General features: G+C 47.9%; 9 protein-coding genes across 9 annotated transcripts; 5 read left to right on the forward strand and 4 right to left on the reverse strand.

The window, feature by feature from the left end:
• Positions 1–262: 262 nt before the first annotated feature.
• On the reverse strand, positions 263–1,748 carry N7466_009934 (glutamate 5-kinase; the record flags this gene model as incomplete). The annotated part of the gene is made up of 4 exons (XM_057169323.1): positions 263–1,132; positions 1,194–1,289; positions 1,348–1,646; positions 1,712–1,748. 4 exons carry the CDS (start codon positions 1,746–1,748, stop codon positions 263–265), a joined length of 1,302 nt encoding a protein of 433 aa, XP_057016714.1.
• Positions 1,749–1,971: 223 nt separating this feature from the next.
• On the forward strand, positions 1,972–3,089 carry N7466_009935 (mitochondrial inner membrane protease ATP23; the record flags this gene model as incomplete). Its single annotated transcript, XM_057169324.1, has 4 exons — positions 1,972–2,200; positions 2,268–2,527; positions 2,595–2,768; positions 2,997–3,089. The coding sequence occupies 4 exons, from the start codon at positions 1,972–1,974 to the stop codon at positions 3,087–3,089; spliced, it is 756 nt and encodes a 251-aa protein (XP_057016715.1).
• A 43-nt stretch (positions 3,090–3,132) lies between these two features.
• N7466_009936 (aurora family serine/threonine-protein kinase) lies at positions 3,133–4,413 on the reverse strand (the record flags this gene model as incomplete). The annotated part of the gene is made up of 3 exons (XM_057169325.1): positions 3,133–3,258; positions 3,312–4,268; positions 4,333–4,413. 3 exons carry the CDS (start codon positions 4,411–4,413, stop codon positions 3,133–3,135), a joined length of 1,164 nt encoding a protein of 387 aa, XP_057016716.1.
• A 343-nt stretch (positions 4,414–4,756) lies between these two features.
• N7466_009937 (TIP41 family protein) lies at positions 4,757–5,743 on the forward strand (the record flags this gene model as incomplete). The annotated part of the gene is made up of 3 exons (XM_057169326.1): positions 4,757–5,082; positions 5,181–5,571; positions 5,630–5,743. 3 exons carry the CDS (start codon positions 4,757–4,759, stop codon positions 5,741–5,743), a joined length of 831 nt encoding a protein of 276 aa, XP_057016717.1.
• Positions 5,744–6,572: 829 nt separating this feature from the next.
• Positions 6,573–7,630, forward strand: N7466_009938 (uncharacterized protein; the record flags this gene model as incomplete). The annotated part of the gene is made up of 3 exons (XM_057169327.1): positions 6,573–6,638; positions 6,699–7,026; positions 7,116–7,630. The coding sequence occupies 3 exons, from the start codon at positions 6,573–6,575 to the stop codon at positions 7,628–7,630; spliced, it is 909 nt and encodes a 302-aa protein (XP_057016718.1).
• A 243-nt stretch (positions 7,631–7,873) lies between these two features.
• N7466_009939 (bifunctional aminopeptidase/epoxide hydrolase) lies at positions 7,874–10,283 on the reverse strand (the record flags this gene model as incomplete). Its single annotated transcript, XM_057169328.1, has 9 exons — positions 7,874–8,000; positions 8,055–8,542; positions 8,601–8,829; positions 8,888–8,901; positions 8,977–9,222; positions 9,285–9,402; positions 9,460–9,676; positions 9,760–9,844; positions 9,969–10,283. The coding sequence occupies 9 exons, from the start codon at positions 10,281–10,283 to the stop codon at positions 7,874–7,876; spliced, it is 1,839 nt and encodes a 612-aa protein (XP_057016719.1).
• A 1,397-nt stretch (positions 10,284–11,680) lies between these two features.
• On the forward strand, positions 11,681–12,810 carry N7466_009940 (uncharacterized protein; the record flags this gene model as incomplete). Its single annotated transcript, XM_057169329.1, has 2 exons — positions 11,681–12,509; positions 12,584–12,810. 2 exons carry the CDS (start codon positions 11,681–11,683, stop codon positions 12,808–12,810), a joined length of 1,056 nt encoding a protein of 351 aa, XP_057016720.1.
• A 38-nt stretch (positions 12,811–12,848) lies between these two features.
• Positions 12,849–15,239, forward strand: N7466_009941 (uncharacterized protein; the record flags this gene model as incomplete). The annotated part of the gene is made up of 1 exon (XM_057169330.1): positions 12,849–15,239. One exon carries the CDS (start codon positions 12,849–12,851, stop codon positions 15,237–15,239), a length of 2,391 nt encoding a protein of 796 aa, XP_057016721.1.
• Positions 15,240–15,842: 603 nt separating this feature from the next.
• N7466_009942 (Zn(II)2Cys6 transcription factor) lies at positions 15,843–17,838 on the reverse strand (the record flags this gene model as incomplete). Its single annotated transcript, XM_057169331.1, has 2 exons — positions 15,843–17,654; positions 17,719–17,838. 2 exons carry the CDS (start codon positions 17,836–17,838, stop codon positions 15,843–15,845), a joined length of 1,932 nt encoding a protein of 643 aa, XP_057016722.1.
• Positions 17,839–17,907: the final 69 nt, after the last annotated feature.

Raw genomic sequence — 17,907 nt, forward strand, 5'->3', positions numbered from 1 at the left:
TCTTTAGTTCATGTTAATTTTCTCATATTATGGATTTTTTGGCTGCTCAGTACATCACTCCGGCCAATTCATTTTTTAGAGCCAATATTTTCTTCTCTAAATGGGTATCACATAGGGATCACGGCGTATCCATCCTCTATTTTTGTATTCCCAGATCGGACTGATATGCGACAGATCAGATTCAGGCATGCGAACATCAATTCCACATCTAGACCATTATACAGCTCTGGCTATCTGGGGCAGTCATTCACTCTTGCCATAATCATGGCGATGTCCGTGGGGATTTCCACTCCTCCAGAGCTGGCGTTAATGCTGGGGTCACTGGGTGATTATGCCGGTCTTCGGGGTGAAACGAGATATTATCTCGCAATGCTACATAATCGCTATCCGCGTAGCCAAGTAATGACTCAATCTGCGTACTCCGGTGGCCCTTGATATGTGCGATCTCAATGCTTCCATAGTTCACAATGGCGCGACCCACCTCCTTGGGTTCTTGGGCATGGTGGATGAAGTCTCCATTCAGAGCATCAGGAGAAGGCCGATCCACAACAATTAGGCGTACAGCTTCTTGTTGTCCAAAATGGCCCTCAACTCCAAGCACCCCAGCGGGGAGAAGGCTGGCCTTGTTGAGGAGTGCTTCGTAAGCACCTGTATCAATATACAAAGAGCCGTGAGGCGTAAGTCCATGAAGTAACCAGAATGTTCGAGATTGGATGGGGGCATCAGAAGGAAGAAATCTGGTGTGAAGAGGAGGTTTGGGTATATTGGCAACAGCCGCCGCTTCATCGAGATTTCCAATATTTTGTAGCGCTTGCAGATACTTCACAATCTCATGAACATTTCCGGGCTTTGAGCTCTTGGTGATGATAGTCGTCACGCCAGCGCTTGTTCCGAGCTTCGCGGCCACGATCTTTGTGCTCATACCTCCAGTGCCCAAGGCTGATCCGGCAGATGAAACATCAGCCTCTAGCATAGAGATATCAGAGACAACCTCAATCGGCTGTGCGTTGGGGTCGCTGCGCGGGTTAGCTGTATAAAGACAGTCTACGTCTGTCATCAAGAACAGGTAATCAGCCTTGACCGTAGCCGCAGTGATTGCAGAAAGAGTATCATTGTCGCCAAATTTGATTTCCTATCCACCAGTGTGTTAGATTTTAGATCTCAGTCATGTCTGTAAAGTGGGGTTTGCTTACAGAAACAGCCAGTGTGTCGTTTTCGTTAACAATGGGAATGACGCCCATATCAAAAAGTTGCTCGAATGTATTTTGAGCGTTGACATATTGAGTATTCTTTGCTGGATATTAATATCGTATACATCAGCAACATACTGGACTTTTGAAAGCTCACATCGGCAATGTCATTTCTTGTCAGAAGGATCTGAGCCACGGGGACTCTAAGGTGGGAGAAAAGATTATCCCAGAGACTCATGAGTCGGCATTGACCAACTGCAGCAAGTGCCTGTATTCGGGGCAGATATGTTGGTCTTTCTTCAACGTCCATCCTCCGCAGACCGACGCCGACTGCACCCGACGACACTAGAACGACCCGGTGACCATCTTTGCGCAGTTTTGCTACCGTCTCCACAATTGTTGTGAGAATGGATAGAATAGGCTCATGTGTTTTCTCGTCGACAATAGAACTCGTTCCTGTTCGTAAGGAATCAATGTCAGTCCAGGTCCGGCCTCGAGTCATTTTACATATGCCCCCGCACCTAGCTTTATCACGATGGTAAGACCCGGGGTGGCCATGGTTGTTGATGTTTTCCGGAATATATCAGACGATATCGACTCTCAGCACATTCACTTGGAGTTACAGGTCGTGACTCGTAAATTAAGGTGAGAATTGAGAAACCCAAGTTTGGCAGAATGATTTCGCGCCAGAAGCAATCGCCGGTTTCTGCCATACCCCTCCGCTCTGTGGTGAATCTTTGTTTCACTCCGCGGAAGCTCTTGGATACTATCTGCAATCACCATGTCTAATTCGCAGTCATCAGACTCGGCGGCGCCATCAAGTGTCAAGCCCGATACGGGCTACGTTGCCGGTGATGATACATGGACGCAGTTCCGCAACATTTATCGTATTCTGACCGGCAAGATGTCCTCCGAGGGAATTGAACAGTTCCGAGTTGCGCGAGATCTTCGAAACGAGGCTGATGATTGCAAACGCTGCGAGGACCAGCGCGACTTTCTTCTTCAGTACAGTAAGGCAATTGTCCTCTAGAGATCAGACATTGGCTTAAATATACTAAAAGCTACTTCTCCACAAAGGTCCCGTCATTCGATACCTCAGCGATAATATCAAGCAACTAGGAGGCGATCTTGGCAGCCACAATATCTATTGTCGCCGTTGCACAAATAGAAAAGCGGGCGGCTTTGATCCCGAGTATGGTATCTTGCTTTGTGCCAATGAAATGAAAGATCAAGGACATTTGGAGGACACATTGGCCCACGAGATGGTCCATACCTATGACCACCTACGGTTCAAAGTGAACTGGACAGATAATTTAAGGCATGCTGCCTGTTCAGAGGTATGTGATTCACATTATAATAGGGAGCCCTGGTCATTTGGGAATTCCATGAGCTAACAGCTACTAGATTCGAGCAAGTTCCCTGAGCGGTGAATGCAGATGGTCGCGAGAGTTCTTCCGAAGAGGTCAATGGAAGTTGACTGAGCAACATCAAGAGTGTGTTCGGAGAAGAGCAGTTCTGTCCGTGAGAGCCCGACCAACCTGCCGGGACGAGGCCCACGCGAAACAAGTGGTAGATGAAGTATGGGGCAGTTGTTTCCGAGACACAAGACCGTTTGACGAGATTTACCGCTGATACCTAACTCCCTCCCTCTCCCACTCCTCAACTTACAGTCTATGGCGTCAGCTTTTATACCACTCTCCACATGTAACATATATTTTTTTTGAATGTACCATATTCATTGGTATCGAAGAAGCAAGATTAAAAGAACACATGTCCCCATATCGCGAATGCCTAACCTGGCTATAGTCCAGCAAGGAACACAAAACTCCGAGTGATGCAAACCGAGACCCAACGCCTGAAAACTCCATCGTCTGTGTGAGCCACGAAATCAAAAATTAGAAAAAGAAAAACATCCTAAAGGCGATCTCCCGTGCGTATGCATTCATGCTTTGCCCTCCTTGGAAGAGCCAGGGGTTCGCTTTGCATCTTTCACACAGTGCTTGACAATCCAGGGGTGGTTCTGGATTTCATCCAGGGGAATGCGCTTCTCTGGGTCAAGAACCAATAGCTGTAAATCGTCAGTTCAATTGCCCTGCTAATAGTGACACTTTCGAAACTTACCCTTTTAATAAGATCCTTCGCTTCAGGGCTGACAAAGGACGGAACAGACATATCGGCCCTGGTGATTCGTCGGTGGGTCATGGCAGGCGTGTCCTCGAAAGGCGCCTCGCCGACGAGGAACTCGTAAACCAGGACACCCAAGCTCCAGAGATCTACCTTCTCGCTATAGTAGTTTTCCTGGGGGCCGCTCTTCAGCATCTCCGGGGGCAAGTAGTCAAGAGTTCCGCACATCGTCTGCCTTCGGTTGTTTGGGGCGTGGACACTCCAACCAAAGTCACTGATCTTGATTTCTCCATGGATGCCGACCAGGATGTTCTCTGGTTTGATGTCACGGTGCATCACATGCTTCTTATGCAAATACTTCAATGCTGCCGCCATTTGTGCAATGTACTGCGCGGCTTTCCACTCGGGGAATCGGTGCTCCTTACGGAGGTGCTTGTATAGTTCACCACGGCCCGCGAATTCCAGGATTAGGAAGATTCGCTTGCTATCGTGGAAATGACCGTAAAGTCTAAGAACATTGGGGTGTCGGAGATTGCTTTGGATCTCAATCTCACGTCGAACTTGCTTCTGAACGCCACCTTGTTGGAGTTCTGACTTGTGCAGCACCTTCAGAGCGCACACAAATCCTGATGACCGTTCTTTGGCGAGATAGACACGGCCAAACTTGCCCTTACCGAGAGGCTTTCCAATCTCAAACATTCCAAGGTGGAGCTCCCTGGGAACCGAGGGCTCATGTGGTAAATTTGGCGTGCGCTTGTCACCGTTTTCGTCGGTATTGCGAGACACCACTGTTCCTGATCCCTTTCCAGGAGATGGGGGAACATTCATGGCATTAGCCTTGTTTTCATTTGTGTTTTGCAGTGCCAACTTCAGCAACTGAGCCCGGTTTGAGTTATTCTGGGGTGGACCAAGACTAGACAACGAAGCAGCCGTCGAGATGGAACCCTTGGAGGCCTAAGAAATAAAGAGTAAGTATAGACCCTTTCATAGCGATATTATGAAGTTTGAATTGACATACCTTGTTTTTGGCATAGGTGCGATCCTTGTCGTCCTTGACGGACAAGTGCTCAAAGCGACTCTCTAATGTTTTCGTTGCCATTGTAGCGGCTGGAACGGGAGTGTGGTAAACAAAACAGCAAGGAAGGGGAGAAGGTGAATCAAGGCGTCAAAACCAAATATCTACGAAGAGCAAAGCAACATGGATGGTTGTTGTTGGAGAGTGTGGAAGTTCAAATTGGAGATTGATGAGTGGAGAGAGAGAAGAGGAACGGGTGTTATGGATTCCCATCATCAAAGCCGTCTCCCCAGCAACGACATCGGCCCGCCTCTTTCTCCGCCCGCGGGGCTCAACTTCATATCGGCGATCGCGATTATTGTTACTCCGTGATTGATAAATTGATATCTCTCTCATGACGACATGGTCTGAAAAAAAAAAAACAAATATGGATTCCAAACCACCAACTACTGCACCGCCCATAGGGCATGCATCAACCTATCCCACTAAACGCCCGCAGGAGATCTCTATTCAGGGTTTCCGAATTTCCACTCAGAAGCTACCCATCTTAAAAGCAGACCCGATCGAGAAGATGACCAAGAAGCTGGGAATTGCACCCCCTGAAATGATCTTTGGCGACAATTATGTGATGATTGAACATGAAAAGAGTGGCTGGGGTATCAATTTTAACTCCTTCGATGCTCTTGACCGAGTTGACAAGACTGGTCAGTCGATGCTGCAAGTGGCCTATTCGAAAGAATGGCAGAAGAGCAGGTATAGAATTCTCGTATTCCAATATAAAAACTCCTTTTTACCGAGAGCGGGAGGGGGAAGTTTTTCTTTTTTTGTTGCTATCTTCTGACGATTAACAGGGAAAAAACACATGAAGGCATCAAAGAAGTAGTGAAGCCATTCGATTGGTCCTACAGCACTGACTACAAGGGCACCTTGAGCCCCAATGCACCACCATTTGAAGAAACCTCTAATCCGATTCCTATCGAGCTTCTTACTCGCCCCGATCCAATCCTGCTTTTTGATGATGTTGTTCTCTATGAGGATGAACTGGCGGACAATGGAATCGCCATGCTGTCATGCAAAATCCGTGTGATGCCCGAAAGACTGCTCCTTCTGACAAGGTTCTTCATGAGACTTGATAACGTATTGATCCGTCTTCGAGACACTCGGGTCTATGTCGATTTTGCGACTCGGGAGGTAATCCGTGAATATCAATCGAAGGAGTGCGAATACGAAAATGTGAGACAGGTATGAGTGGGCCCTTGGAATCCCATGCATGTCAGCCCCCAGCTAATTGACCTGATAGATTCTCGCAAGTACTCGGGGCGATATTCCTGCATTGATGCGGGATCCCAATCGATTATCTGAAATCCTGCCCTTGGTAGAAAAACACTCTGAGCGAGTTGTTTTGGGTGGATGAACGAACCCCCTTGATATTCGGTCTCATTGAAATTTCCATCCGCCGAGGTCAATGGATATTAGGAGACCCCAAATTCCGAAGGGTAGCAAAGAAGACGAATCAAACGAAGGAACGAAGGGAAAGAAGAAATAAACTAGGTAGAAATCAGGAACTCAGAATCGCAATAATAGCCTTGCTAGAACAGCAATTGCGATTCTACATAAAACATGGAACACAAGATACTAGAAATATTCCTCTAGAGATCTAGGAAATCAGTCTTACACAACGAGTTCAGTTCATGCACATGTGAGAAAAAAAGGATTAGCAAAAATGGTCAAGCAACATTTGAAGTAAAAAGTACTATACATTTGAATAGTGCACACTATATGTACGTATTACATCTGTACATAGTAGCTCACATATGCAATGTTCTCGAAATAGATCAATGACATACAAGTATCTACTACCTAGGCAACTAGTATGTACTAGTAAGCTACGGTCATGTACTCAATGCTACATACCTACTCTTACATACTGAGTTCAAAGCAGAGTGCCCTGGCACTTTCTATATGGCATTCTGCGTACTGCAGATTTATCCATGTCCAGGAAAAAAAATATATTTAAATAATACCAGTTGACAGAAACCTGCTATTAGTGTATTGTCTTCATTTAGGGCTTTTATCAGTGGTAGGTACTGCTTAATCACAAACTACATAACTTATTGAAACGTTACTATTCAAGGATAAGCGTGGCCGATGATTGGCTCCTCCGACGCAAACCGTGCAAACACCGCGATAATCCAAAAAAAGATCGCCAACAACTTTCAAGAAACGCATCCATCTAATCAATAATGTCAACCACACGATTGACCTTGTCCGCCTGCGGACTCCGCAGATCGCAGATATCTTGCCTTTCGGTATGTCATTATGTTTCTCCCTCCTCACTGCTTTGTGCCCGCAATGCTAACCAAGCCTAGCGACCCTTGGGCCAGCGCGCATCTCTCTCGACATCAGGACGTGCAAACCACCATGGTCCATCATCCACATCCCTTAAATCATTGAACAAAGGAACTCAATCTCGCCTACTTCTGCCTCCCCGCTCCAATGGTCTCATTCGCAATGTATCGACTGCGCCAGGAACTGCGGCAGAAACCTATGTCGCGTATGGAATGACCCAAAGACTTTTCGAGGCCTGCTCAAGCCAGGCAGATTACAAAGTTCCCCAAGCATCTCAAAAGGGGGTCGAGGTGCCTTTGACTGAGTCGGGGGAGCATCTCGGCGTTAGCGATAGCTGGTGGTACCGAGGTGAGTGATGTTTGGGAATGAGATTCGACTGGCTAGCTGGATCTAGTACTGGAAGACGCACGAATACTGATGTGTGGTTTCTCATATAGAGCTCGGTCTTGTACCAACATTTTCCACCTGGTCGCAGATCACCTTCCTGCACATGTATCTCTTGACCGTTCGTCTACGTGCACTTCCCACTCGCGACAGCGTCCAAACCTACTCCCGCCACCTTATTGACCACTTCTCACACAATGCCGAACACCGTATGGACGTCATGCATGATATTGGGAGCCGATCAATCCGTAACAAATATCTAAAGGATCTCTTCATCCAATGGCGTGGGATTATTGCTGCATACGACGAGGGGCTGGCCAAGGGCGACGCGGTGCTGGGCGCTGCTGTCTGGAGGAACCTGTGGAAGGCCAATTCAGTGGGTGCCGATGGAGATGATATTGACTGGACCAAGGTTGCCTGGGTGGTGACCTATATGCGGCGAGTGCTGTCGGAGCTTTCAAAGATGCAAGAAGCGGATATGGTTTTTGCGTTGAGCCAAGGAAGTACTCAGGAATCGGGAATTTTTGGGTATTCCGCTGCGGATAAGAGAATGGCTGGGGGTAAATAAACCCTTCGATCTTTATACCAAAAGGCCCCCCAGATAATGCACTTTTTCCCTTCAGGTTCTTCTTGTACTAGTTTTGAGATCCCCGCCTTCTACCAGGTTAATCAAATCGTGTAAATTATTCTATCAGACTTATATCCAAGTGGATTTTAGTGGGGTGGTGAACAAAGCTCTCCTGTACTTTTTTTTATTCTCACTTTCTCTTTATTTCTCTTTTCATATTCATTTGAACAGGGCTTGAACCGTCTAGTTTTCCTTCTTACCAAACAAGTCTTTTTCAACCATACCGCGGCAGATAGGGTGGTAGAAGTCCTTGTACTTCTCAAAGGTTGCAAGGGCAATTGTACGGTTAATCTTCTGAAGGTTGCGGTACCTTACGATCTAGGTTAGCTTGTTTTCAGGGTGGTACGGTGGCTGGGCAACTTACAGAGGTCGAACGAATTTCATTCTTCCAATTCGGCCAAGCAGCTCGGTGGTTGGTTCGATGACGCTCTCATCACCAGCCTTCATGCCAACCTGGAGATATAGGTTGGACACCTCAATGTTCTCGCTCTTGGACAATCCGTAGACCTCTCCCATCAATTTGGAAAGCTCCGGACGGAGAGGCTGCTCCCATCGAAGGATCTGTTCAAGGAATACGACAATCTGATTGGCCGTCAGACCGTCGAGATCGCTTGCCTGCGGCTTGAACGACGAGCTAGGGAGAGTCTCCCATTTCTCAGCCAGCGCATATACAACATCCACCAGGGATGTATCGAATTGCGGCTTGGGGGGCATTCCAGGGGAATAGAACCACTTATCCCAATCCAGCTCGTTCAACAGCTTGGATGCCTCGGCATCCGACTCGAAGAAACCCAAGATGCTTGCCTTGAACTCATACGAGTCAAGGGACTTGCGCTGGAAGGTGGTGAAGTACTAAAGAAGATGTCAAAACAAAAGAAATTTGATGAGTATTCGAGTAAGAAAAACATACGTAAGGAATGAACTTGTCAAACTTTGGCTTGCCCACAAGGTTTTCAAGGTAGAACAAGAAGTTGAAGCCCTTCTCGTAGGGGATGCTGGAGAAGGCATCATCCGGGTCCTTACCTTTCAGATCAGTAATCAGCTTGGTAAACTCATGATCATGGCCAAAGTGGTCCACAGAATCAGTAAGCGCCTTCCAACCGATGATAGCTGAGAAATGACGGTACGACTCGCCATGGCTATCGAAATGAGACATGGTTAGCATTTACCCAGAACACTGCTCATGAGCATACATACATTGCAGCCAGAATCTATTTGCAATTTTGATTAGAATCAATTATGGTCTCTTTGACAAGGGAGTTGGGTGTGGGGGGGGGTTCACATACACGTCGCTCCAAATATACGGTCCAACCCTCATTCAGCCAGAAATGCTCCCACGAGGCATTGGTCACCAGATTGCCACTCCAGCTGTGAGCCAATTCGTGTGCAATGACATCGATATTTTCACGGTCCTTTGAGATGATACTAGGGGTCGCAAAGGTAAAGATTGGGTTCTCCATGCCACCGTAAGGGAAGCTGGGGGGTAAAATCAAAACGTTGTACTGGCCCCAAACATAGGGTGAGACAATTTTCTATATTTCCACGATTAGTCCTTTCGAGTCCGTTGAGTATGTATGAATAGGGTGCAATATACCTCAATGGTGTTAATAAAGGTCTCAGTGTCGTTTTCCAGTTCCCATCTGCACTCGTCTAACTTATCCGGACTGGTAGCTACCACACTCCGAGGACCGATTGAAGCCTGAGCAACATCTCTGTAGAGTTGGAGTTTAGCTATGCTCAAGCCAGTACATTCACGGGAATAATCTTACCCGCTGGCAATCGCGAACAGATAGCTGGGGATCGGGACCGACTGGTGGAATCGGTAGAGTTTGTGGCCCGATTGCGAGGTCTCGTCAGACTGAATAGGAAGACCACTTGTCATGACCGGCAAGGGTGAGGAGATGTTAAAGTCCAAAGTGCTCTTAACATCTGGTGTGTCTTGGCAAGGGAAAATGGACCGGGCGTGGATGGCCTGACATTGCGAAACTGCAACCCAGTAAGCCCTCTTCTCATAGAATTACGAAAATCCCAACAGATTCAGTTTTTTTGCTGGACTAGGAGGTACTTACACATATACGGATGTTTCTTGTTGGAAGTTTGGGCGGGGGTCAACCATTGAAGGGCAGTACACTTGTCCGTGGTTTTCACCGCAATCTACCAATCTGTCAGTGGGCTATGTAATTGGCATTGGCAGCGTAGAGGATGATTTTGGGTGAGAGGGGGGGATTGATTGATTGATAGATGGATACGGCAGAGGATGAGAGGAGAAGCAACCTACATCCACCTCAATGGTTCCATTCAGCTTGACCCCTTGCTCCAGACTAATCTTGAGCGGAGTGCCGTATGGATCCAATGTGGGGAGAAGCTCCCACTTGGAAAGTTGACCATCAACCTTGACGGAGCCAATGTCCAGATAACTGGTGTCTAGAATGATCTCGCGTGACACAGCATCGGTGATGGAAGTGAATTGATGAATAACATTTCCAGCAAGCTTCTTCTGATCGAACAAGATATCAAAGTTGGCGGTGATGTGAGTGGAGCGCCAATTGTTGTAGTTACTCAGCGTATTCGGATCTCGCGGATTGGAAGCCATGGTGATTTTGCGCACAGAAGAAAAGCGGAGAGAGAAGAAGGCGGGGGAGAAAGCGCGTGAAAAGAGTGGGATGGAACGATTCATCTGGTTGATTCCATGGGCATTTTACTAGAGGGGGGTTTTTTTTTTTTTTTTTTTTTTTTTTTTTCCCTTCAGTTAGTTTTCCCCCGGTTCTAAGCGTGAAATAAAAATAAAAAATAAAAAACCTCAGAATAAAAGTCAAGGTAAAAAAAGAGAAGCAAAATCAATAACATAACTGAAAAGCAAGTCTAAATAACTTCAGATTAATCAGATTCAATCCATACATAATGTACATATATCATATATTCTTGGGGAAAGATCTGATGTATAGAAAGACATAGAGTTTCTCCCTTGTATACAGTACAAAAGATACCTATACACAGTTATCTATACAGTTATCTATGCAGTTATCTATAGTATATACTGTACTGTATACCAGTTACATATATATATTAATTAACTTAGAAATAAATATTCTGTGGTAACCATATGTTTATCTTCGTATTCTACGTTATCCATCAATCATGTCTTCAAACATATTTGGTTAGTCTTGATGGCACATGTATACAGTATGTAGTATTGTATAGTATATAATACACTAGTAAACACATGTAGTACTTGAGAGAGATATTCTAGTTTATTCTTCTCAAGTGCTTTTCTCTCTCTCTCTCTTTAGTATATTTTCCCTCCTTTACCTTTTCTCTTTCCTAGAGTATTCAATACTTGTTTTATACATATACTAGCTCCTTTTTTTAGTTCTATACACGTAAATCCTGAAATCTTGGGAAATCCCCCCCCCCTTTCCCACCGCCCGCGTCAAAACCCACACGGACCACCCCTGAAGAATAATCCCGCCGCGGGTCCCGCCCCTGACTCGCTCTTCTCCTGGTGAGTGACCTTGGCAGGAGAGAGAGAAAGAGAAAGAGAGAGAGAGAGAGAGAGACAGATTGAAGATAATGTACTCATCTATACCAGTACAACTGTCGCCCATATCTATTCAATAAGCTCTCGTCATATATCATCTTCCTCGAAGTGATGCGTTAATCCGGCGCATACAGAGTACACCCCGGAAATCACAAACCATCCCCCCCTCTCTCTCCCCCCCGAACATTTTCCTTTATTTTTCTTTTTACCACTTTACCCTGAACGTGGTCGAAGCATGCGTTCTGCAGTCCAATCTCTTTGACGGTCTAGTTGCCCAGCTTTGTGCAAAAAGAAACCAAAACCTCCCCAAAAAAAACAAACCGCTGTTGACCAATCTAAGCTCGTCTCGATAATCGCTCTAAAATTGTCCCTTTGCTCCTCTTAATGCCCTTTCCCGATCCCGGAATCATATAGAGCCCTATTGAATCGCGCCTCTCCAACAATTGGAAAAAATGCTACACCGCTCTGCTCTGGAAGATGAACCGAGATCCTTTCATCCTAGGCGTCCCTCGGGATCCCTGATGGAGCCCCCATCGGCCACTCCTCCCAATCGCCCGGCTTCTCGAACCTCCCACCCAGGGTCCCGGAATCGAATAGGAAAGGGCTCCCGAGCCGTTACACCGACGGGGCTGGGTGTGGTGACGGAGAATTCCCCCGGTCTGGCTGCAGATGGTTCGTGGGGTAGCCCCATTAAAGAAGGCCTAGGAAGTGTCAATCGCTGGTCGCAGTCTACAACATCCAGCAAGGGTCTACCAGATTATACGGGTCATCGTCGAGGGAGTTCCAAAATGTCCATGTCGGGACACAGTCCACAGCGGGGACCGATTTTAGGGGAACTGCCCGAGCTGGGCCTGCCGGATCTGAAAGCATCGGATATGTTTTCGCCCGACTCAAACTCCCATCTGGACCTGTCCTTTACCACTTCCAGTCACCTCTTTCATGATTCGTCACCAAACGAGCAATATAATCATCGACTCGGGCCGTCCTATTCGCAGGGCCACGTGGCTCGGCCCAGTGAAGGGAACATCTCGTTGGCAGACGTGGATGCGGATGCGGAGGGCCGGCAGCATGGCCAAACCCAGAAAGCAATGCTATCCAAAGCGCTGCAGAAGGCGAATACGGCCGTGCTATTGGACAACGCCGCCAACTTCGAGGGCGCGATGGAAGCTTATACGGATGCATGTCACCTACTGCAACTCGTCATGCTTCGTAGCAATGGCGGAGACGAAGAAAAACTTAAACTTCAGGAAATCGTACGCAAACTTTCCCCCTGGTCCAACCGTTTATGGTTGTGCCCATACCGGAGCTCGGAGGCTAACTGTTGCAGCGTGACACCTATATGATCCGAATCACAGAGCTTCAGCGTATGGACTTACCTCTACCAGACAGCGACGGCAAGGCACTCCCGGATCGCCCGTTGAGCCAGGAATCATACGGCGAATTATTTCAACCTCCAATGATAGACGAGCCTCATATTGAGAGCCAGCATAGCTCTAATCACTCCAGTCTTGGTTTCGAGACGTCGATGGAAGATGTCAAACAATTTCCTTCCGAATCCCCCCTCCTCGTCGCCAATCTTTGAGGTCGACCGGATTTGATGATCAATTACGATCTGTAGTCATGCCAAGGAATTCACAGTCTGGTCGTTCTACCTCCGCGAGCTCAAGTGGCAGTGCTGCCTACCAGCAATTTTTGGAGCCCTCTCTGCAGGAGACCAATGAATCAACCTCATGGCTGGACACAATTGACGAGTCCGGCGCATCCTCACCATCATCCGCGAACTCGAAAGCGTCCTCGGTCTATCTACGACGGCGCACAAGCCGACGTATAAGCACTGATACCGAAGCTGAGTTCGATGCCGCTCTCGATGCGGCCGTGGAAGCTGCTTATGATGAAGGTTTGGAGCCAGTCATGGAGTATCGAGAAGATGAAAGTGATGATGTCGTGGCAAATGCACGCAGAAATATTGAGTTGGCTAAGCAACGGGTGCGCGAAGCAGAACAAGAGGCCGAGGTTGCAATGAACCGTGGCCGGGAGATCCGCCGTATCCAAGAACAAAACTTACTGGAGAACCCGGTCGGACGGAATTCAGACTATCTCGACGAGGAAGCCGAAGAAGAAGAGCGCCTCTTGGAAGAGATGACCAAGGGCTATGTCATGGATGATTTTGAATTTGGTATACAATCCAAATCTGCGCTTCCTCGAGAATCAGACTCAAGTAATATGTCCGGGAGGACCTGGGAGAGCTCAGCCGCGTCCAATATCACAGGAACTGGAGTTACCTTGTCCACCCTCACGGAAGACGACAGCATCTTGCCTCCCGATCAGAGACCTGAGCAAACCCCTCTTCCATCTTCTCCCCCATCTGTCGCTTTGCCCCCGATCCCCTTCGATTTCCCTACTTTACCGCAGCGACTTTCTCTATCCCAACCCCCCCCTCCTCCTTCAATGGGACCACCACCCGTACCAGGTGTCCGAGCGCGGCGGCTTTCGGGCCAGTCTGGCGAGCTAAAGATCGAAACAAACGCACGCTCTCGAACTGACTCCAACACCTCTGACCTTGATCCTTTCTCAACCCCCTTGACAAGTCGCCCACCGCCCCCACTTCCCAAAGACGAAGCACTCTCAGACTCCTTTAAAGCTCCCGCGCCAGGGTTTCGAGCCAACCTGTACCCTTCTAAGCGTAACCCATCCATAGGGTCCATATCCGATCATACCAGCCTCGCCAAGGCCCGCACTCATGAAGATGATGAGGGTGGGCTTCCTCTTTTGCCTCCATCAACGCGCCCTATGGTTAAGATACCGTCTGCACCAGACGGGCTAGACAAGTCCGGTTCAAAGGCATTCCGATCTCGCAATGTATCCGTCCCCAACCCAGAGACAGCACCCGGCTCTCCCACAACTCCGTGGAGTGGTTCATTCCCAACACTGGACACTCAGAAGGCTACCATGGGTGGTAGCATTCCCATAATGCCAACACCAACTGCGACTTACTTCACTCAAAATGGATTGCCCACTGGTGGCCTCAACCTCTTTGACTGCAATATCCATTCTCCCACTGCTTTGGGCTGTCCAAACTCTCTTGTTGCCAATGCGCCTCTTCCCCTCGAACCGTGTCCGGAATCATTTCTCCTCCGTCCCTTCTGGCTTATGCGGTGTCTGTATCAAACAGTCGCTCACCCACACGGTGGCTATTTATCCGCAAAACTCTTCATCCCTCGTGATGTCTGGCGGGTGAAGAATGTCAAGATCAAAGCTGTGGAGGACAAGGTGTCCAACTGTGACCTTCTGACAGCGGCGCTGCTCAAACTGGCTCAGGTCGACACATACGATGCCGATGCCGTGTTGGAAGAAATGCAAGCGCTTGAGAGCGTTCTTGATCAGGTTCAAGCGACACTGTCTAAGAAATTGGGTCACGATGTTGGTGTTCAGACTTCAATGCCACTTTTCAGGCCGAATGCGACAGCGGAGGATTCCGCTCATCCCGACCCTCCCCCTTCCAGGACCTCCGGTACCTCGAACAAGTCATATCTTCCAACTTGGAAACGGTTACGGGCGAAAACTTCGGGAATTAGTACAGCCGTTCCTGCCCCACCCAGTGTGCGCGAAAGCAATAAGGATAATCTGACCCTCAACTCTCTTCCTATGACGTCGGCACCTACTACCCACACAAAGCGTAATGTCACCCAGCTAGAGTTCTCGGGCCCGAATGCCCACTACATGGGAGCGTTGGCGCGTCTTTTTGATGCTGCTCAAGTGATAGGTACGTGTGATCTTGCTCATTTCCTAGTTCTTCCAACAAGTATCATGCTGACTGATCTAGATCAAATCGCCCAGCAAGTTGAAGATCCAGGACTCAAACACTCATCACCAACCCATGTCGGCTTGGAGCTCAGCACCCGTCATGCGGCCGAGTTCTTTGGCTTTTATGTGTGCCGCTTTGCACTGGCTGATGTAGGCATGATGCTTGATAAATTTATCAAGCGGGGCAGTGAATGGGTTTTGATTTAAGAGTCTCTTTCATACGACTCGGTAGATCTTTCCCTCCCATCTGCCTTCTGTTGCTTTTAAATGGCCTGTTATGACCATTTTGGAATTTTTTTTTATCTGCCAATATTCTTTAACGTTTATTTATACTGACTACCCGCCATGTCTTTGAAGATACCATGATTTGCCTCGTTAAGATATGATTTGAAGAACATAATTGCCATGAGATGGGACTTGTACCTATTGTTTTTTTTTTTTTACACGTTTCTTTGTTTGGACCCGCTTCTTATCACAGCAGCCTCTTATATTACGGATGCTGCCGTCTCACAGCTCCACCTTCTCTAGCGTACATACAGGGAGAGCTTTTGTGCGCTACAGTACCTACTAGGTATGAAATGATTCTTTCCTGTGATTAGTAGGTATGGCACTTGAATAGAAACATAGATTGCGAAGGAAATAAATCTACCTAGCTCACTTGCGCTCTTGAACTATGTATACCTACTAATACGTAGTATGTATATGACCATATTATATCCCCTTGAAAAGGATGATAATAACAACAAAAATTTTCTAGTCCCTATTGATGCTAACTTTCCTTGTAAGCACTATTCGCCAATCCTTCAATCTTCATAGAACAACAATGCCAGGTGACCGGAGCCAGATTTGCCGTCGTCTTTCGGCATCACGAATGATCTCTGCAGACAATTCCAGGCTTGGTGCCAGGTGTTTATATCTATCAACTTCGGCAATTACGTTAGAGATGATAGCATCCACACGAGGCGGGGCCGGGAGGAGAATGGACAGAGTGGGTGACATGGTAGCACCCATTATCAGAAGGGTCTGGGACACCATCGACAAGGCACCCTGCCAAAGATATGGGAGATGGCCCTCTCGGTGGCTAGTGATGTGTTCAAGTTGACGCATTGTGGCATCTAGACACCTTCGACAGCACTCTCGCACGTTCGGGTCCACGCCAGCTTGTTCATTTTGAAATACTGCCAGAATATAGGGACGGTAGATGATGGTGCGACATGCATTATAGCGAAGCCGGAGAACTGTTTGCACGGGGTTGGAGAGTGGGATATGTGTAAGAGGAAATTTTACCGTTTGTGGTAGACTGTCATGCCACTGTGATAGCTGGAAGTCCAGCTCCGACACTATTGGTCCCAGCGAGACAAGTGTATGTGGATGGTCTTTTTGGTAGATTAGATGACTGACTCGGTTCAAGAGTCTCCGTAGAGCGATCTCGGCCAAGAAGTACCATAGCTCATCTCGACCTGGTGGGTCTCCAGTATGTCTAACAGTGGGGCGTCTGTTAGGGTGATGATCGTCACCATCTGGGTTCCTACTCTCCACTACCTCCTCCTCATCCTCCCCGTCTTCCTCTTCCTCCTCAAAGCCCCCTGGGAGGTCGACAAACTCCTCAAAATTCACGATACCGGAGTGAGGAAGATCGAGTTCCGCCAAAAGATCGCTCTCGTACAAGAGCGAGTTCCAGAACAGGCGTTTGCTGATCTCTCTCCATTGTGCTGGCACACGGGTTGAATCACCCAGTAGCAATTGTAATTTCATGCTCCCCGTTGAAAGTAAATTCCAGGCTTCCAACGGACGAACTAAGTAGAATAAATAGGCCGAAGCAAGAACCATACACTGGACAGCCATGACAGAATTATGCATCATAACAGATGGTAGGAGATTCCAAGCAGTGGCAAAGTATGAGAGCCCAGGCGGTTCATGGTCTGGAGGCACGAGTGCCATGCTGCCCTCTCGGCTGGCACATCCTAGAGCCAGAACAAGCATGACAAGACAGCTAACTGGTCCTTCTCGAAACCCTTGTATAAGAGCGGATCTATAGAACCGGTTCCAAGAATAAGGGCTTACACAGGCATACCAGACATTAGCATGTTCAAAGAAAGCCCGCACATAGATAGACACATTTTCTAGGTCATACCCAGAGTTTGGTGTCATTTTTAATGGCTCACGGGCCATCTCCAGCTGAAGAAGACTCTGCGGATCGTAAGGCTTTGAGACCAAATCACGCACTAAGGGCCATTGAAGAAGGTGCAAGCCTGGGGTGGTATGCACCCGGGGCATCGTAGAGATACTAATTCCCGATGGTGGATTGACCCAAGATGCAAGCCCCGCCGACATTTTCCACGCTGGGGCTCTATTTGCTATTTGGGTCAATGTATCATCATTCCCAGCATTGTTGTCATGACTTGTGGTCGGAGAGCTTGATGATAATATGGATTGAGGCCCGGATGTCGGTAAATTGGCATGCAGCAGACCTTCGATCCGGACAAGGTGTTCCAGAATCAACTTGTCGCCCATATCAAGCTTGATTCCTGGTTCTCGGTACGTACACTCAGCATCGAGGTCTGTACACAGCTGGCATCTGGGACGGGCGCCATTGCAGCGCGTCTTGCGTAATCGACATATCTGACACTATTGGTTCGTACTTAGCCAACCAGAATCTCAAGGAAAGAGGTAGCTGAGTGCCTACAGCGATTGTGGCCCGTCTCCGTGGGTAATCAGTGGCCTCGGAGTTTGGACGCTTATTGGTGCCCTCACAATTCACATCAATGCCTGTGATGGGATCAATGTCCTTTTCTGACGACGTCATGGTCGGAATTTACAGAGAATATCGAGCTTGAACCCCGCGGAGCTCATGTGCTTTGAAGACAATCATAAA

The sequence above is a fragment of the Penicillium verhagenii genome (assembly GCF_028828195.1).
Source record: "Penicillium verhagenii strain IBT 33310 chromosome Unknown utg000010l_segment0_segment0, whole genome shotgun sequence".
In the NCBI taxonomy this organism is placed as follows: Eukaryota; Fungi; Ascomycota; class Eurotiomycetes; order Eurotiales; family Aspergillaceae; genus Penicillium; species Penicillium verhagenii.